The sequence below is a fragment of the Mus musculus genome, chromosome 14, assembly GCF_000001635.26.
Source record: "Mus musculus strain C57BL/6J chromosome 14, GRCm38.p6 C57BL/6J".
Lineage (NCBI taxonomy): Eukaryota > Metazoa > Chordata > Mammalia > Rodentia > Muridae > Mus > Mus musculus.
The window spans coordinates 51,148,413-51,169,304 of record NC_000080.6 but is presented as its reverse complement, the minus strand read 5'-3'; the positions used below and the strand labels follow the sequence as shown (position 1 = coordinate 51,169,304).

The following is a 20,892-nucleotide window of genomic DNA, read 5'->3' as shown; positions in this document are numbered from 1 at the left end:
AGGGAAGGAATCTGGAAGAGGGGAGGTTCTCATAATCACTGACATCTCACCGATCCCTAAGGATTATTTTTACTTATGTGTCTCTGTGTGTCTGTGCACATGTGTATGAACATGCCAACTGATGCTAGTAGAAGACATAAGATGACCTGGAATGGAGTTACAGGCAGTGGTAACCCTCCCAGCATAGGTGCTGAAATCAAACTTGGATCCTCTGGAAGAGCAGTACCTGCTCTTAATTAATGAGCAGACTAACCAGAACCTGACATCATATAATTTTAAAAAGGAGAGAGAGAAATGTAAATCTCTTATGATTCTGGCTTTCCAAGGCTTTTTGTTTCTAACTGTGTACCCAGGCTAATAGAAAACTTGGTCTGTCCATTACTGAAAACAGTTATGAAGTGTGCAGCCAATCAAAAGGATTTCTATGTAGAGTTCAGATTCAGACTTCAAACTGCCCTGCACAAGAGGACTTGGAATTTATTCCTTACAATGGAGCCAGAAGCACCATGACTTGGCCAAGTGAAGAAACCAAGGGCTGGTTGCATCAGCAGGCAATACACCAATGTGTGGGTTCTGCATGTTGAAGACTCTAAGCCACTAGCTCCACTCACAGAGCCTGCTGTATATCTATGGACCCAAGTGGAGCTCACCCATTATCCCTGATTTCCAGGACAACCAGCGCTCAGTTCCACGGGAGCCACAACACAGACTGGGTAAGACACTGACTGTCTAGGCCTCAGACAGGAGGGGCAATGATGGGACAGTGTTCAGGAAAAGTGGCACCATGGACCCAAGTGACAGCAGAGGGCCTTCAGGAAAAGATAGGGAAAACTGCGGTAGGGTAGGAGTAGTCACTCCTCTTCTGTCCTCACAGGAAACATGGGTCTGAAGCTGCTTGAGTCCAGACTTTGTCTCCTGCTGCTGCCGGGACTTGTCCTAACAGTTGTCTCATGCCAGCCATCGACCCCTTCCCAGAAGTTTGACATCCAGCATATCTATAAGAATGTCTGATGTGATAATGCAATGCTGTCTGTTAGCAGTTATACAAGAGTATGTAAAGACTTGAATACTTTTCTTCATACAACTTTTGCTGATGTAATCCATGTGTGTAGCAATCCACATAAGACCTGCAGAGACGGGACAAGTACAAAATGTCATGATAGTTCATCTAAGGTACCTGTAACTATCTTTTCACTCACAACTTCAGCAAGCAGTTATGCACAATGCAGATGCAAAACAACAAGAGCAAAGAAGTCCTACACAGTTGCCTGTGACCCCAGAACTCCACGGGACAGTCCCAGGTATCCAGTGGTTCCAGTTCACTTGGATGGGACATTTTAGCTCCAGTGCCAGCACTTTGTACCTTTGCTCATCTGCTACTGCCAAGATCATAGTAGTGAAGAACGAATTCCTCTGTCTGCACTGCATATCAGCACCTGTCCTCACGAAACCTGTCCCTGACTCCCTTTAATTTAGCTGAATAGACCTTTTCTAGTCGATAAATACTGTTACATACTCATCTCCATCTCTAGTATCTCTGTGTCTCTCAAGGATGGGGAGAGAGGAAGGGGGAGAGACAAACACAGAGACGTGTGTGTGTGTGTGTGTGTGTGTGTGTGTGTGTGTGTGTGTGTGTGTGTGTGTGTGTGTGTGTGTTGAGGCAGGGCTTCATACCTTTTGAGGCATCTACCCAGTCCCTGGAAACAATTGAATCTGAGAAGAGATGGGCATCTTTCCAGAAAGACCCCACAGGACATCTTTCTTGAAGTTTCTCTATGGGAAATAAGTGGCTTGCAGAGGAGACCAGGGAGGTGGGATCTCTCAGTAAGACAATCCCTTGCCCTCTATGGTCAAGCTGTCCTGAGACATCAATTTTGAGATAATTCAACACAAACCAGGAAGGACAGATTCCAAGCTAGAGGAGCTGGAATCCACACAGAAAAGAGATGAATAATGAGAGGTCCTGCCCTGACTCCTGAGGGCAGAACTGTAGTCAGGAATCAGTTTCAGACAGGGAGGTGCCATCCCTTTAAGGACATAGGTGAGCTGGGCATCACCAGATGTGGCCGTGAGCCTTCCTGAAGTGTCAGATGCAGAATGGAGCAGAGGGGTGATATCATCAGGTCCATATGTCTGACTTTCAGTCAGGATCCCCAGCTTCCATTTGGCTCTTTCTTTCTGGGCTCCCAGATGCAATACTTGGCCTCTCCTCCCCGCTGGGCAGTGGTGGTACTTCTTGCTCTCAGTGGATCACAGTCAGGGCTGCAGGGAAGCCACTCCTCTTGAGCAGCAAATGTTTTTTTTGTTTTTTTGTTTTTTGTTTTTTTTTTGTGGAATCTGACTTTCTGGGTTGGTGTGGAATCTTGCTGAGTTTGGCATGGCCTTGGTGTGGACTGAATGACAGCGACAGGACCAGCAGATGTGAACTGCCATGGCATAAGGCTTGTTTGTATAATTATGTACATATTTTCATGTTCGCTTGACCAATGTCATCCCTGTTAACCTTAATGACTCCATAAGGACCTGAGCGCTCTCTCTCTCTCTCTCTCTCTCTCTCTCTCTCTCTCTCTGTGTGTGTGTGTGTGTATTTGCTAACGTTTTCAAGTTTCTATTATGCATATTGTAACTTCTAATAGTTTTCATTTTATTGAGACAATAGTGGTAGACACCACACCCTACACACCACACCCAACACTACTATTATGCATCATATTTCATACAGAAAAGTCAGTCATTCTCTTTCTTAACCATGACCACCAGCCATCAAATCCAGGAAATTCAAGAAGGAAGATGGTAGAGGACAGGCAGGCCTGCCCACTACAACCTCTACAAAATAAGCTGGGAAATACTTGTTAACTGCTCTCAGGTAGGTGATTGATATCTCAGTATCTCAAGTTATAATAGCAAAGTCAATGGGGAAATTTGCAAAGCAGAAGGGCTAGTCTAGAGCTCATTTCATATAGATTGGCTCAGTGTGGGGAGCTTCCTCATCCCAGAAAGGGGAAGCCCCAAGACTGTTGGAAGCTGGAAAATCTGCATTGAAACTTTCAGTAATGAGCACTTTGTGTGGTAGAGGAGCAGCCTGGAGACAGAAGGGGTGGGGCAGCAACACAAGCAGCAGGAAAGAGGCTGGGAAAATGCTTTGTACTCAGCATACACTGGAACTTTTATGGGAAACCATTCTAAACAATCCCTGTTGACTTGTGGTGAAGTGTGAACTCAGCTTCTCCACAAACAGGACTCCTGGGGAACTCAGAATGCATGTCATAGCAGCAGACACTGAAACCTGGCCAACAGAACTCTCAAGGCTACAAGAAAGAGACAGAGTCAAAGCTGTACAATAAGCATACACTTGCAGATCTGGTCAGGGACTGAGTCTGAAGAGGATCTTACACATTAGCTAAGAGTAGCTCTCCAGATGTTTGCAAGGACTGCATAGGGCTGGGTCCTGCATCTACAACTTGACCCAGGATGACAGAACTGCCATGGGGCATGTGTGACACTCAACACTGGTCTCCAGAACCACTGTCCAGAACATGCCGATCATTGGTGATTTGATCTTAAGAGAACAGAACAGATCTCTGAGAGCCCAGGCAGGACCTTCCAGAGACTCCAGAGAAGCCCACACCTAGCCCAGGAGGCATTCATACTCTGCCTGACTCAGCATTCTCTACCCCACTCAGCACCCTCTACTCTGTCCAGCACTTTCTCCTCTGACATTTATGTGAGCTTCACTGGCAATGTCAGCTTAGCTGGGCACCTCTGTTTTGCTCTGGTCCCATCCACCCCTTCTCTCTTTCAGTGTCAGCTTATAGGAAATGAGCTCTGGACTTTCCCTTCTGCTTTGTAAATTTCCCCATTGACTTTGCTATTACAACTTGAGATACTGAGATATCGATCACCTAACTGAGAGCTGTTAACAAGTATTTCCCAGCTTATTCTGTAGAGGTTGTAGTGGGCAGGCCTGCCTGTCCTCTACCATCTTTCTTCTTGAATTTCCTGGATTTGATGGCTGGTGGTCATGGTTAAGAAAGAGAATGACTGACTTTTCTGTATGAAATATGATGCAAAATAGTAGTGTTGGGTGTGGTGTGTAAAAGAATATCGTATATGGAACTTGGTTTCTACCTCAATTGTCTCAATAAAATGAAAACTATTAGAAGTTACAATATGCATAGTAGAAACTTGAAATCTTTAGCAAACACACACACACACACACACACACACACACACCTCAGGTCCTTATGGAGTCATTAAGGTTAACAGGGATGACATTGGTCAAGCAAACATGAAAATATGTACATAATTATACAAACAAGCCTTATGCCATGGCAGTCCACATCTGCTGGTCCTGTTCCAGGGTCAGGAACCCTGTCATTCTGTCCACACCAAGGCCATGCCAGACTCAGCAAGATTCCACACCAACCCAGAAGTGCAGATTCCACAACTAATCCACTTGCTGCTCAAGAGTAGTGGCTTCCCTGCAGGCCTGACTGAGGAGAGGCTAAGTATTGCATCTGGGATCCCAGGAAGGAAGAGCAAAATGGAAGCTGGGGATCCAGACTGAAAGTCAGAGGTGTGGACCTGAGGATGTCACCCCAGTGACCCATTCTGTATCTGATGCTACAGGAAGTTTCACGGCCACATCTGGCGATGCCCAGCTCACCCATGATGCATGGTAGGGAAGAAATGGTAGTTTCCTGTCTGAAACTGATTCCTGACTACAGTTCTGCCCTCAGGAGTCAGGGCAGGACCTTTCATTATTCATCTGTTTTCTGTGTGGATTCCAGTTCCTCTATGTTGGAATCTGTCCTTCCTGTTTGTGTTGAATGATCTCAGAATTGGCCTCTGAAGACAGCTAAGCAGGGACAGTGCAAGGGATAGCCTCACTGAGAGATCCCACTTCCCTGGTCTCCTCTGCCAGCCACTTCTTCTCACAGAGAAACTTCAGGGAAGATGCCATGTAGGAACATTCTGAAAAGGTGCCCATCTCTTCTCAGATTCTTTTGTTTCCTGGGAGTGCAATGGTGCCTCAAAAGGTATGAGATCCTGCCTCAACACACACACACAGGCACACGCACACGAACACACACACACACACACAATTGTCTCTGTGTTTGTCTCTCCCCCTTCCTCTCTCCCCACCCTTGTCAGATACAGATGCTAAGCCCATTCCAGTAGTGACTCGTGTGACAGGACTAGAAACCTGGACACAGTCCAGAGGTGAAAAGTTCACGGAAACTTAATCTCCTGGAAACGTGGCATCCCGTATAACGAATGCTCCAAACTTGTCCTTGCGAATGGATCTGTGTGCTTTCTTTCAGTATGGTTTTGTTACAGGTGCCTCCAAGCAACGACTTGCTAAATACCTAAGCAAAATTGAACTTTGCTTCCTGGCCTTCACCAATACCTTGAGCTGACCCTGGGTTTGGAATTCAGTAAGAATGTTGCCTATTCAGTGACATTCAGAATTGACTCTAGTATTTTAAGAGAGATAGTGAAAGAAATCAGGCATTACTATCTACTACATAGAGTTAGAAATCTCAGGGCAAGCTTAGCAAAGTAAGTTTAGAATTCTTATTATAGTTATATATGGCAGACTACACTACTTATTAATAGAAAGTTCCCCCCGCCCCCCACAATCACTTAAAATAAAAGCCGAGTCACTCACATATACAGGAAATTACAGTGGTTTAGGAAGTAGATCGGGCTGTGATTTGAGAAGGAACTAGAATATTGCAATATTTATGAGAAGGTTAGCTAGAGCGGAACTCCCTAATTAGAACTATGGCTTGGGCATGAAAGCACTTGCCCCGGGAGTGTAAAGACCTCACACCTGGCTTCTAAGAATATAGCTGACCTTAGATAGAGCTGACTTTGTCTCAGTTGTTTTATTGCCCACTTCCTGCCAGTCTTTATGTTTGCATTTCCCTGTTTTGTGTAAGAGTCATTAAGCATCCGGTAACCTCATTGTTCCTTGCCAATGTGTCACCTAACTGCCCTATTTTCTTCTGCGTTAAAAGTTTGATGCTCAATTTGACAAATTACATTCAGATACCGCCTCCCTTGTGTTTGTATTTGTTTGCTATCCATGCCAACTCCTTGTCTGCCTGTAACCAGAACCCGAGTTTCGCCTGTGGATCGAGGACCCAAGTGAGGTCCGTCTGCGGCACACAGAGATACTACAGATCGAGATGAGTATACAAAGGTATTTATTGACTAGAAAAGGTCTTTTCAGCTAAAGTAAAGGAAGCCAGGGATAGGTTTCATGAGGACAGGTGCTGATATGCAGCGCAGACAGAGGAATTCGTTCTTCACTACTATGATCTCGGCAGTAGCAGATGAGGGAAGGTACAAAGTGCTGGCACTGGAGCTAAAATAGCCGATCCAAGTGAACCGGAACTACTGGATAGGTGGGACGGTCCTTTGGAGTTCTGGGGTTACAGGCAACTGTGTAGGACTTCTTTGCTCCTGTTGTTTTGTATCTGCAGTGGGTATAATTCCTTGCCCGTTTTGTGAGTTTACAGATAGTTACAGATACCTTAGATGAACTATCATGACAATTTGGACTTGTCCCGTCTTTGCAAGTCTTGGGTGGATTGTGACACACACGGACAACATCAGCAAAAGTTGTATGAAGAAAAGTATTCAAGTCCTTACATTTTCCTGTATACTTGTTAACGACCCGCATTGCATCATCACATTTGGGAGAGGATTTCTTATAGATATGCTGGATGTCAAACTTCTGGGAAGGGGTTGGTCGCTGGCATGAGACAAGCGTTAGGACAAGTCCCAGCAGCAGCAGGAGACAAAGTCTGGATTCAAGCAGCTTCAGACCCATGTTTCCTGTGAGGACAGAAGAGAAGTGACTACTTCCACCCTACCTCAGTTTTCCATATCTCTTCCTGAAGGCCCTCTGCTGTCACTGTGGGTCCACGGTGGGACTTCTCCTGGACACTGTCCCATCACTGCCCCTCCTGTCCCAGGCCCAGACAGTCAGTGTCTTACCCAGTCTGCTTTGTGGCTCCCGTGGAACTGAGCGCTGGTTGTCCTGGAAATCAGGGATAATGGGTGAGCTCCACTTGGGTCCATAGATATACAGCAGGCTCTGTGGGTGGAGTTGGTGCAGAACCCACACATTGGTACATTGCCTGCTTGTGCAACCAGCCTTCTGTTTCTTCACTTGGCCAAGTCATGGTGCTTCTGGCTCCATTGTAAGGAATAAATTCCAAGTCCTCTTGTGCAGGGCAGTTTGAAGTCTGAATCTGAACTCTACATAGAAATCCTTTTGATTGGCTGCACACTTCATAACTGTTTTCAGTAATGGACAGACCAAGTTTTCTATTAGCCTGGGTACACAGTTAGAAATAAAAAGCTTTGGAAAGCCAGAATCATAAGAGACATTTTCATTTCTGTCTTTCATTTTTAAACTTATATGATGTTGGGGTGTGCAGAGATAGCTCAGTGGTTAAGAGCACCTGATGCTCTCCCAGAGCACCCAAGATTGGTTTCAGCACAGATGCTGGGTTGCTTACAACTGCCTGTAACTTTATTCCAGGTCATCTTATGTCTTCTAATAGCATCAGTTGGCATGTTCATACACATGTGCACAGACACACAGAGACACATAAGTAAAAATAATCCTTAGGGATCGGTGAGATGTCAGTGATTATGAGAACCTCCCCTCTTCCAGATTCCTTCCCTTCCAGAGCACCCCAGTTTGTCACCCGGAGGCCACAACTGCAGATAACTTCAGGTCCACAGAATCTGACACCTGTATAGTTTTTGTTAGTACCTGTACATGCATGGCACATATCAGTCCAGATACATGTGAAATTAAAAAATAAACTATAAAAATTGCATTTAGAAACAATAAGAAAACACTGTACTCCTATTGCACAGTATCTTTCTTATTGGTTCCTGTAAAAGATTCCTTTGTACATTTCCATCTACCCTCATTTGCTCCAGACTTAGTACTAATGAACTATTTTACACCATGGATGCTCAGGAGAGCACTATTTTATCTAAGATGCCAGAGTTACTATTAGCCAATGTTAAAACAGATATATTAATGTAATGGAAATTTTATTTGTTTTTCTTTGTGCTGGGGTTTGAACCTGGAACCTTGTGCACCCTGTCCCTGAGCTATATTTGCAGCATCAAATACTTTAAGAGATTTGGCTTCAACAGATTAAATACCTCTCTAAGGTTTTTTGTTTGTTTGTTTTGTTTTTTTGGTTTTGTTTTTTGTTTTTTGTTTTTGTTATCCAAATCTCCCTTGCATTCCAATCCACTCACATATCCCCAGAACTGCTCCCAATTCTGCAGTGAAGTAAAGTCAGGGTAACATCTTGGTAGTAAGTCCTTGAGTTTTTTCTTTCCAAAACTTGATGAATATCATAGGGCATTGTCTCAAGAAATACTTCCTCACTTGACCTATAAGCCACAGTGAGAATTTTGCTGTCCCAATTGATAGGTGTCTATTTGCAGAATCCATTGTTGAGAGATTGTATCCAAAACTTGGAATTTCTCCAACCCTGGAATCCTCTTGCAATGACTACTCTTGACCTACCTACTGACTGAAAGATGCCCAATGCCAACACAGTATTTGACATATCTCTGCCCAGTGCTCGGGCTGTCTATGGAAATGACAGTGCACAGCTCTTATAAAATTGTCACAGTAACCCATCTTTTAGGGACTGATCTTTTGGAGGTGCTAAGGAGTGTTGAGTAGGGTGTCACTCTGGGGCCTGGGTTTGGTTTGAACTTGTTTAGAAACCCAGATTGGATTCAATTTTTCTATCCTTCTGACTAGGCTGGAAGTTCTAGGGTCCCAGGCTTTCACTTCCAGATCTAGCTTATGAGCCAGGTTGTAAGCAGCCTGTGCTGCTGTGAGTGGATGCTCAGCTTTAGGAAGTAAGACTCAATAAGGATAAGCTAGGATGCCGTGGCCTTGCCCTTGAAGGATGTTTTGGGTCCCTGTGCCCTTTCCTGTCCTCCTTTCTTCTGCCACGACCTTGAACAGTTTTGCTTTAATACACATGTCCCACCATGGGCTTTTCTGTGCCACAGACCCCCAAACATGAAAGCCACCTGACAGGATATCTTTGACACTAGAATCAAACGAATCACTGTTTCTTTCAAACCATCTGTCTCAGGTATTAATCAAGTATTGGAAAGCTGATTTGTAGCAGGATACAAGTTAATTTAACTCTGATTTATAAAGCTCAAGGTATATTTGGTCCAGGGGCTCTAAAGTTTTCTCTTTTATGTTATATGACCTTCTGTCATCTCTTTGAAAGGCTATTTATTGAAGAAAAGCTGATCTTGATCCTTTTGACCAGGTTTCTGCAAGTACATAGGGACTGCAGAGAGACCTCCCATGCAGACAGGGCTCTGGGTTGGTTGTGTCTGTGAACGGCCCTGCAGCTCCTTTTTGCACTCAGGATTCTGCAGAGTGACTCATGTATGTAACTTCAGGGGGACACAGTGGAGCTCTACCTCCCCTGCCATTCCATATTTCCTGTGCACGATTGGAACCACGTTGTTGCCTTGGTCTGGTACAGCATGTCTTCATTCCTGGAGCCATGATTGGCACCACTGTGTTCTTGAGGTACTCATTGAGGGGTACTTTTCACAGCCCATATACTGGTGGCATATAGAATGGATGGTGTGATACTTTGGTTGGGATTTTATTTGGAATTAAATTGACTCTGTAGGTCAGTGTGAAAAAAGCAATTCCATGTATCTAAGAACTGAACCTTCCATTCATTTCTTCCAGAGCCAGAATTGTTGGAGTCCAGAAGGCCTGCAGTGCCTTTCACAAACAGCAACCTAGATGTGGTCCCCTGACTGAGGGGACACTGCAGGTAGTAGATCTAAATCCTGGGAGGTTGTCCTCCAGAACACAAAAAGGCCACAAAAGGCAGGGAAGTATAGAAGGAAATCTCAGAGAAGGAGGCAGAGATACTGTTTGCTCAAGCTCTGCTTGCAGTGATTGTCTAGTAACTAGCTAGACCGTGTATCAACAGCAGTGGGTAAATAAAAGTTGTTCTTTCATGAGGAGCCATCAGAGTTCTGTCTCTCACTATCATTACCCACTTCCCAGGTCCCTGTGATGCCCACAGTTGTGCCATTGAGGGCTAAAATGATGCATAACCTTGTGCTTCTAGGAATATTCTATCCTAGGCCTCATGATACTCCTCATAAAGTCATCTCACAAGTTTGTTTACTGATAGTGTAACAGGGCCCCAGACCTCAGGAGGCCTCCAGATCTTAGCATAACTGACTGGTGCTGGAGTTTCAAATAGGAAAGGGATAATAAAGGAATATACATGCATAGTCCATAATGTTCCCACTAATAAGGGCATACACACTCATAGTCCATGGAGTTCTATTATACTGAGTGAGGTAATCCAATCACAAAATTACACACATGATGTGTACTCACTGATAAGTGGATATTAGTCCAGAAGCTCAGAATACCCAAGATACAATTCGCAAAACACATGAAACTCAAGAAGAAGGAAGACCAAAGTGTGGATATTTTGATCCTTCTTAGAAGGGAGAACAAAACACCCATGGAAGGAGTTACAGAGACTGAAAAAATAACCATCCAGAGACTGACTCACCTGGGGATCCATCCATATACAACCATCAAACCTAAACATTATTGTGGATGCTAACAAGGGCTTGCTGACAGGACCCTGATATAGCTGTCTCCTGTGAGGTTCTGCCAGTGCCTGACAAATACAGAAGTAGATGCTCACAGCCATCCATTGGAATGAGCATAGGGTCCCCAATGAAGGAGCTAGAGAAAGGACCTAAGGAGCTGAAGGGGTTTGCAGCCCCATAGGAGGAACAACAATATGAACTAGCCAGTACTCCCAGAGCTCCCAGGGACTAAATCACCAACCAAAGAGTACATGTGGTAGGACTCATGGCTCCAGCTGCATATGTAGCAGAAGATGCCTAGTCCGACCCTTGGTCCTGTGAAGGCTCTATGCCCCAGTGTGGGGGAATGCCAGGACCAGGAAGTGGGAGTGAGTATGTTGGTAAGCAGGGGTAGGGGGTAGTGGGTAGGGGGTAGAGGTAGTGTGTTTTTCAAAGGGGAAGCCAGAAACAGGGATAACATTTGAAATGAATATAAAGAAAATTTCCAATTAAAAAAAAGAGGAAAGAAAATAACACCATGAGTGATTTATAAGTGGATATTAGCCACAAATTATAGAATGCCCACACTATAATCTACAAACCCAACAGAAGGTCCAATGGTGGATGCTTGAATCTTTCTCAGAAGAGAAAAAAAAATAGATATTGGAAGTGGATACTATGAAGGAAGGGGAGGGGGCAGATGTAGGGAGAGTAGGGGAAAGAGAAGGGAAGTCAGGAGTCTGGGGTGGAGATAATCTTTAGGACATGCCGGAGACCTGGAATTGGAAGAAGGCCCCAGAGTGTCTATGAGGGCAAGGCTCCTAGCAGTAATGAATATGGATCCTGAAGTGGCCATTTCCTGTAGCCAGGCAGGACTCCCAGTGGAGGGATAAGAAAAGCAACCCACCCACAAAATCTTTAACCCAAAATGCATCCACCTACAATATGTATAGGGACAAAGATAGAGCAGAGACAGAGGAATGACCAAGCAATGACTGCCCCAAACTGAGACCCATCCCATGGGCAAGAACCAATCCCTGACACTATTAATGATATTTTGTTGTTTGCAGACAGGAGCCTGGCATAACTGTCCTCTGAGTGGCTCCACCTAGCAGCCAATGGAAAGAGATGCAAAGACCCACAGCCAAACATTAGATGGGAGTCAGGTAGTCTTGTAGGGGGAAGGACTAAGGGACCCAAAGAGGACAGCAACTCCACAGGAAGGCCAACAGAGTTTAATAACTTGGACTCTTGGGGAGGCACATAGACTGAATCACTAACCGAAGAGTGAGCATGGGCTGGACCTTGTCCCTCTGCACATGTGTAGAAGATAAGAACTTGGTATTGATGTACATCCCCCAAGTACAGGAGTGTGGGCCTGTTCCTAAATCTGTTGCCTGCCTGTTAGTGGATCCTGTTCCCCTAAATGGACTTCCTTCTCTGGCCTCAGTAGGAGAGGATGCACCTAGTCCTGCAGCAGATTGATGTGCCTGGAAATGGGGGGGGGGGTGAGTAGGGGAAATGATTATTACAGGGGCACCCCCTTCTCAAAGGAGAAGGGGAGGGTGGAAAGGGGGAGGATCCACATGAGAGGATACTAAGAGGAAAAGGGGGACTGATATTGAGATGTAAACCAAATAAATAACTTTAATAAAGATAAAAATTAAAAATTAAAAAAAAATTCTGAGTTGACATTCTTCTGTTAACAAGAACAGTTAGCCCGAAGTGAAACTACAGAAGCAAAAAAGTCTCAGTGCACTTAGAGACTTCCTCAAAACTGTGGGCTTTGATGGATTGCATCTTTGTTTTTGTTTTGGGAGGTGGTGCTGTCTATGTGCTGAGTTTTATGGCCTGAATCGTATATCAGTCATTCATGCCAAGGTCCGGGGACCAAGAACTGGCAGCCTGTTCCGTAAAGACCTTTTCATTGTTGTGTGAAGACAATTAAAACATCATCCTTAGATCACTAACATGTTTAATTAGCATTCTGATTACCTTTAATACGACAAGCACTGTGCTGCAATGTGTATATATTGGAAAGTCTACCCCTCACACCCACACACCTTGCTTCAAATAATATTGATTGATTATGTGGCAAGCACTGTGTAATAAATTTATGCTGATCTGAGCTGGAAGTGAGAAAGAACCAGTGGACACTTGAGAGGGAGAATGGATACTTCTCAAATTGGTTCCAAGGTGAATTTTTTTAACTAAGCAGAGAAAGCCCTTAGTCTCGCAACTGTCAGGTATTCAAGGAAAGCCCACTATTCTCACCAAAATAAGCAAGGACACCAACAGAAAGAATCATCTCATCTTTGGCACCAAAAGATCAGGACCTCCATGTGGCATTTTACTTGTAGATAGTATTAGGACAAATCTCTTAGCAAACCTGGGAAGATAAAAGGCAAATCTAGGGGGCTGACGAGATGGCTCAGTGGTTAAGAGCACTGACTGCTATTCCCAAGGTCCTGAGTTCAAATCCCAGCAACCACATGGTGGCTCACAACCACCCGTAATGAGATCTGACGCCCTCTTCTGGTGTGTCTGAAGACAACTACAGTGTACTTACATGTAATAAATAAATAAATTTTAAAACTTTAAAAAGAAAAGAAAAAGTGGGGAGTGGTGGCGCATGCCTTTAAAAAAAAAAGACAAATCTAATATATATACACAATGCAGGTCACCAGATAACTGTGCTGGCCTGGGAAGTATTTGAAGGTCACAGAGATGCATCACCAGAAAAACTAGGCAAACTAACACATTCCACAAATCACAGTTCAGAAGGAGTTCCCTAACTTTCGTACAAGCCATGTAGGAAGCCATGGCAAGCAGCTGAGGTTTTTTGCAGATGGCCCATCATTTGCATGGCTGCTATGGGTGTGCGTGAGACCAGGACCCCAGAGACTTCATCCCAGGATTGCCTCTGTATGCCTTTCCTACCACTGTTATATAGCCTAATAATTCCTGGGCATTAGCCCACCCTACTGGACAGATTTCCTGAAGATCAATATGAAGATGTACTTTCAGATAATAATAATGTTTAGATGAATTAATGACTTTATAGAATTAGTGATTTGATTCAAGAAAATATAGAAAGAAAGGTTTAGGAGATGGTTTTAGTTGTTTTGCTAGAAAAATATAATAAAATCAGAATCAAGAATAGAATGTGCCCCCTCCTCATAGAATAGTGAGTAAAGGCTGCATAATAGAGAGTACAAAGAGCTTTCATAAATTACACTGAGAGGAGAAATTGGCTTGGAACAATTAATGATCAAAGAAAAACATTCATTCAAGGTCAGATCCAAGGATGAAGCTGATGGTATGCACCACGTAGCGATGTGAAACTTTTTCTTTGAACTTATAATGAGCTTATAGAATGAAACTGCTTTGAACTTACCATGACATTTTCCATAAATCCCTTTTCTGTGAGGTAATTTCATAAAGAACTTCTGTCTAAGAAAGTATAAAAGGCTGAGACAAAATATAAGTTGTGGCTGTTGGGGCACTGCTACATTTATCAAATGTATGTGTGTCATGTGCCATATGTATATATGTATGTGTGTGTGTATTTATGTAAACATATACATATGTAGGTATATGTGTATGTATATAAGCATGCATGTGCAATTGTGAAATTGATGAACCAGGTGTGTACTGGCTAGTTTTATGTCAACTTGACACAGCTGGAGTTATCACAGAGAAAGGAGCTTCAGTTGAGGAAATGCCTCCATGAGATCCAACTGTAAGGCATTTTCTCAATTAGTGATCAAGGGGGAAAGGCCCCTTGTGGGTGGGATCATCTCTGGGCTGGTAGTCTTGGTTCTATAAGAGAGCAGGCTGAGCAAGCTAGGGGAAGCAAGCCAGTAAAGAACATCCCTCCAATGGCTTCTGCATCAGCCCCCGCTTCCTGACCTGCTTGAATTCCAGTCCTGACTTCCTTGGTGATGAACAGCAGTGTGGAAGTGTAAGCCGAATAAACCCTTTCCTCCCCAACTTGCTTCTTGGTCATGATGTTTGTGCAGGAATAGAAACCCTGACTAAGACAAGGTGGTTAGGTCCAGCCAAGTGTGTGTGTGTGCGCGTGCACCCACATGACTTTCTATCCTTTTCTATTTCACCAGCCTCAGGTTTTGCCCTCTTCCTTTGTGTTATCAGGTCAGGGTCTTAGGCAGAGCCCTACTGCTGAGATACAACACCATCACTGAGAGGAAGAGCTTTAGAAGAAGAAAACCTGGGAGCTGAGAGTGTAGCTCAGCAAAGGAGGCTCAGATAAGGTTACATCAGAAAGCAGACAGACACTCAAACAAGACAAAAACCAAAGCAAAACAAAAACAAAAACAAAAGCCGGGCGTGGTGGCGCACGCCTTTAATCCCAGCACTCAGGAGGCAGAGGCAGGTGGATTTCTGAGTTCGAGGCCAGCCTGGTCTACAAAGTGAGTTCCAGGACAGCCAGGGCTACACAGAGAAACCCTATCTCGAAAACCAAAAAAAAAACAAAAAACAAAAAACATTTAGAGGAACCTTAAGAGATTGTCTGCCTTCAGTGTGTGTAGGAAGACAGCATAGTGTGGATGATTAGCTGAATGGTAGCACACTGACTTGCAGAAGACAAGATGAAGTCACAGAGAGGACATTGACTTGCTCATGTCACTACAAGACCTCTGACAAAGGCCCTGTGAGCCAGTTTGCTCTGTGAGGGAAATAATGAGAGCCCTGCTGAGCTGTGCTTTCCCAGTCCTCTGTGAGATTAGAGATAAATCCAGGAAGAAGGAGGAGACAGAGAGGGAGGAAGGGCATGTGGGTGGGAGTGGGTGTAAGAGACACTAACTATTAGTGTTTTTTAACAAACACTGTTAAACTTACCTTAATGACAAGGAATTCATTTTTAATTTTCCCCAGCTTTAAAGACTTTAATGTATATACCCTCCCCCACTTTCATTTACCTAAAGGGCCAGCTGCAGTCTCAGAATTTAAACTACTGAAGAAGCTGGCTCCTTCCCCCCTTTCCTTCATTTTCTTTGTGCAGATGAGGCTTTTAGAACTAGTTAATGTGAGAATGAACTGCAGCTGCCTGGTGTGCTCGCTCCTCAGAGCTCACTCTCTTGATTAGGAGAAAAGTTTTCCCTTGTCCAGAAATTTCAGTTAGAGTGGTGGTCTCTTTTATTGTGACATCAAACTTATTGGTTTGTAGCAGGGTGGAGGGAACAGAGAGAAGATTTGGAGACTCTTCTTAGACAGAAGCAGTAAGCCACAGAGCAGCTAAGGACTGGCTTTTCTGGAAAAGTGAGAGTCATCTTCAAGGGACAGAAACAAGGAAAGGTATCAGGACTCTAAAGCCCAAAGCAGGTCTGGGCACAGATGGCCAAGACTGAAGTTATTGCTTAATAGAAGGATCCATGTTCTCCAAGGAGCCAGGCTGAGCTCTCTGTGCTTCTGCATTGAGCCCCTCAGGTGGCTGCAGCCTCAAGCGCCTTCCATTCCATTTGCAAGAAGCTCTTCTGTGCTGCCATGATGCTAAAGGTGAACTGAAGGAATGCAGGAGACAGAGGGTGTGCGGTGACTAGGGGTTGCCCACTGTCCTCCAGATCAGGCTTCCTGGATGGAACTGTCCTGCCAAGCCTCCTGGAAGGAAAGAGGTGTGCTTGAAGAAGTTGTCTTCCTAGGGCTTCCTTCCTTCCTGTTTTTTTCCTTTCCTTTTTCCTTCCTTCCTTTTCTTTCTTCCTTCTTTGCTTTCTTTCTCACTATCTTTTTATTTCTTCTCTCTCTCTCTCCTCTCTCTCTCTCTTCTCTCTCTCTCTCTCTCTGTATGTATGTATGTGTACATGTTTTCTATGGAAGTGTGAGAAGCATTTCTGCACCTCTAAAAACTCCTTGGGGAGACTTGATGAGTCTGAGTGAGGCAGAGGGATAAAGGCAACTGCATGCTGTGGGCAGGTGAGAAGCCAGGAGATGGATCTCAGTGGGTCTGAAAGGAGCAAACAACCTACTTCAAAGTCATAGCGGCCATCATTCCTCTTGATCACGCCCATCGAGTAAGGCTCCCCACCTCTCCTTTTGCCCCTCTCCACCCCTACATCAACTCTGAGAAGAGATCGTTCCAACATCCAAGCCCTGGGTTGAGATCAAGCAGGCACACAGTCCCCTTTTCCAGATGGTCGACCTGACTTGCCTGTGAGTTCAGCAGGTGCAGTCACAGCCCTATCTCCAGAACACACAGACCTTATCTCCTACCCCACCTCAGACTACTGACACTATCAGTTTTCTTCCATTTCAAGGAAAGAGGCTCATTCTCCAGATGCCTTTTCCCACTTTATCAGTTCTAAGTCTTCCTAAATGGATCAGATGTTGACCAGCCTTTTAGAAGAAAGACATGTGGCACTCTCCCCCTTTCTCTCTGTGTGTATGGTATTAGTGTTGTTGTCATTACAGCAGACCAAATTCTCTTCCAACCTGGTTGTTCCCAGGTCTCTTTCAGTCACTTTAGGGAAATTTTACCTATCTCTGGCAGCATTTCCCTCCAGAGCAGGCACCAGTATCCCCAACCCAAAGCTGAGGGGCCACTCACTTGTCCACCCCAGCTCATTCTCTGCAGCTCACCTCCCAGGGTTTCTTTCTTTTTTTAAATATTTTTATTAGGTATTTTCCTCATTTACATTTCCAATGCTATCCCAAAAGTCCCCCATACCATCCCCCCCACTCCCCTACCCACCCACTCCCACTTTTTGGCCCTGGCATTCCCCTGAACTGGGGCATATAAAGTTTGCAAGTCCAATGGGCCTCTCTTTCCAGTGATGGACGACTAGGGCATCTTTTGATACAGATGCACCTAGAGACACGAGCTCCAGGGTACTGGTTAGTTCATATTGTTGTTCCACCTATAGGGTTGCAGACCCCTTCAGCTCCTTGGGTGCTTTCTCTAGCTCCTCCATTGGGGGCCCTGTGATCCATCCCAGAGCTGACTGTGAGCATCCACTTCTGTGTTTGCTAGGCCCGGCATAGTCTCACAAGAGACAGCTATATCTGGGTCCTTTCAGCAAAATCTTGCTAGTGTATGCAATGGTGTCAGCGTTTGGAAGCTGATTATGGGATGGATCCCTGGATATGGCAGTCTCTAGATGGTCCATCGTTTCGTCACAGCTCTAAACTTTGTCTCTATAACTCCTTCCATGGGTGTTTTGTTCCCAATTCTAAGAAGGGGCAAAGTGTCCACACTTTGGTCTTCGTTCTTCTTGAGTTTCATGAGTTTAGCAAACTGTATCTTATATCTTGGGTATCCTAAGTTTCTGGGCTAATATCCACTTATCAGTGAGTACATATTGTGTGAGTTCTTTTGTGATTGGGTTACCTCACTCAGGATGACGCCCTCCAGGACCATCCATTTGCCTAGGAATTTCATAAATTCATTCTTTTTAATAGCTGAGTAGTACTCCATTGTGTAAATACCTCCCAGGGTTTCTGTGTGAAAGGACCCCTTGTTATGAGAAAGCAGGAGGAGGGAGAATACTGGCAGTTGGAACGGCTCTTAAAAAGCAGGAGAGCCAGTGAAGCAGGGGAATTTTTAGAGCAAATTGTGCTGAGGAGAATTTCATGGAAAAAGAAACACACCCATACACTTAAAATAAAATTTAGTGAAAAGACCAGAAAATGTGGACAGAAAACACTTAGAAGGAGAAGCACTCACACTGGGCACTGTACACTTACCACATATCAAGTGTCTGTATGTGACCAAGATGAATGTTAATGACAAAGGAAAAAGGAAATTTAGTCCAGTGAAGGGATGTCATGACTGCCACAAACAAACAAACAAACAAACAAACAAAAAACTTCAACATGAAAAAGACAAACAAACATTGACTTTTAAATTTGGGCAACAAAACCTCTTCCCACACAAGGGTCAGACAGGCTTGGCAGCAGAAGCAGAAGCCAGCCTTGGGCACACACAGCTACTCAGCTTTGGGCACACACAGCTTGTCACAACACTGGGCACCTCTTTCCTCAGAACTGAAGAAAACTGATAGTGTCAGTAGTATGAAGTGGGGTAGGAGATAAGGCCTGTGTTCTGGAGACAGGACTGTTGACTGCACCTGCTGAACTCACAGGAAAGTCAGGTCGGCCATCTGGAAAAGGGGACTGTGTGCCTGCTTGATCTCAACCCAGAGCTTGGATGTTTGAACCATCTCTTCTCAGAGTTGATGTAGGGGTGGAGAGGGGCGAAAGGAGAGGTGGGGAGTCTTACTTGATGGGTGTGATCAAGAGGAATGATGGCCGCCATACTTTAAAATAGGTTGTTTGCTTCTTTCAGGCCCAATGAGGTCCATCTCCTGGCTTCTCACCTGCCCACAAGCATGCAGTCCCCTTCATCCCCCTGACTCACACAGACTCATCAAGTCTCCCCAGGAAGTTTTTAGAGGTGCAGAAATGCTTCTCACACTTCCACAGAAATTGGCCCATCTCTATTCTTCTTAGTGACTCAAAGTCTTCAATAGTAGGTAAAACATGCCATTCTACCCTTGGAAGCAAGAATCAGAACGAATATTCAAGTTGGCTGGGCTACAAACCATCTGGACTTTTAAAAAGGAAGAGTAAGAGAGAAGGAGAGAGAGAAAGGGGGAAGGGAAGATAAGAAGAGCAAGACTATTTGCACAACGTGCAGAAGAAAGAAGAAAAAAGTAAAGTTCAGAGAGGAGAAACCGAGCCCTCAGGAGAAAGCCCAGCCTGTGGAGGGTGATGATGACCATCTTCTCTAGGACAACGGAACTCCTCAGCCTCTCTCCCTATCTCTATCCAATCAACAAGCATCTCCCCCTCTCCCCTCCAGTCCTCCATTCCCCACCATCCAATGAGGGGACAGGTCTGAGTACTGGCCTGTGAGTCCCTAATTTGAAAAATCTATTCTACAACCATTAAATCGTTTTAATGCTTATTTCATTTTAATCTCATGATTTCTTGGCTTACATAGACGTAAGTGAGTAAACTACTGGAACATGAAAGCTAACCTTGTGCCACATTAGGTCTTTGTCACCCGTACTGCCACAGCATCCTCGTTCATCCTAGGGATGCTGATTTTATTTGGGCACCACATGATAAACAATCTTAAATTTCTTCCTTGAAGAGCTTTTTCTTCTGCTCCTGCGAAAGTAGTTGGTAGGGCTCTTGCTTGCCTCACATGCACGAAGCCCTGGCTTACACCCCAAGCACCTCATAAAACGAGGTGTGGTGTGCATGGTTGTTATCTTCAAGCTCAGAGGTGGGGGCAGGATGAGCAAAGATCAGAGTAATTACAGAAAGCAGGCTTCTGCCGAGAACAACCTTCAGCCCCAAAGTGAGGCAGGGTATGGGTTTCAAAGTCCTAAATGCTGTCATTGTTTCACATCAGGTACAGGCTAAGGGAGTCATCTCACACTCCCAGTGTTCTCCTTGTTTACAAGGGATCACTTCCCAGCTGCGAAAGAGGAACCCTTTGATCTGTCAACTTTATAAGCACCATAAGAAACTCTTTGTTTATAGGTCAGGATGGGGCTCCCTAGGAGAGGTGTACAGTCAGGGTAATCTGGCCTCCCCTAAGCTATTTCATTGTGTATTTTCTCCAGAAAATGTTTGTGGTTTTGGTTTATCTTTAGCTCTGTCTTACTACCTTGAATACTCCAGACCAGGCACAGAAGATGGTGGAAAGTGGCCAGCAGTGGTAGAGCTCACTCTGGAGGTCTCCTCTCTGGGCAGGTATCTTCTCTGTCTTCTCCAAACCTCCTATAACTATTCTGAAAGATACTCTTAAAAAAAAAGACAGCTGTACCCCACTCCTCGGCTACCAGACTACTGAGACATTGGGTCCGGTCTTAGAGTTACTATTACTGCGACCAAACACCATGACCAAAAAATAAGGTGGGGAGGAAAGGGCTTATTTGGCTTATACTTCCATATCACTGTTCATCGTTGAAGGAACTCTGGACAGGAACTCAACAGGGTGAAAACCTGGAGGCAGGAGCTGATGCAGAGGGCGTGGGGCCAGGGGTGGGGGTGCTTTTTACTGACTTGCTCCCCATGGATTGCTCTACCGGCTTTCTTGTAGAACCCAGGATCCCCATCTCAGGGATGGCTTTATCCACAATGAGCTGGTCCCTTCCCTCTTGATCATAAAGGAAGTACCCTTCAGTTGGATATTATGGAGGCATTTTCTCAATTGAGTTTCCCTCCTTAGATAGCTGGAGCTTGTGTCAAGTTGACATAAAACTATCCGGT

The 20,892-nt window shown here is 44.7% G+C and overlaps 1 protein-coding gene and 1 pseudogene across 1 annotated transcript; one reads left to right on the top strand and one right to left on the bottom strand.

The window, feature by feature from the left end:
* Ear-ps1 (eosinophil-associated, ribonuclease A family, pseudogene 1) lies at positions 964-1,338 on the top strand (annotated as a pseudogene).
* Positions 6,287-7,045, bottom strand: Rnase2b (ribonuclease, RNase A family, 2B (liver, eosinophil-derived neurotoxin)). The gene has a single exon (NM_019398.2). The coding sequence runs from the start codon at positions 6,839-6,841 to the stop codon at positions 6,374-6,376; it is 468 nt and encodes a 155-aa protein (NP_062271.2). The 5' UTR covers positions 6,842-7,045; the 3' UTR covers positions 6,287-6,373.
* Between the last annotated feature and the right edge of the window lie 13,847 nt (positions 7,046-20,892).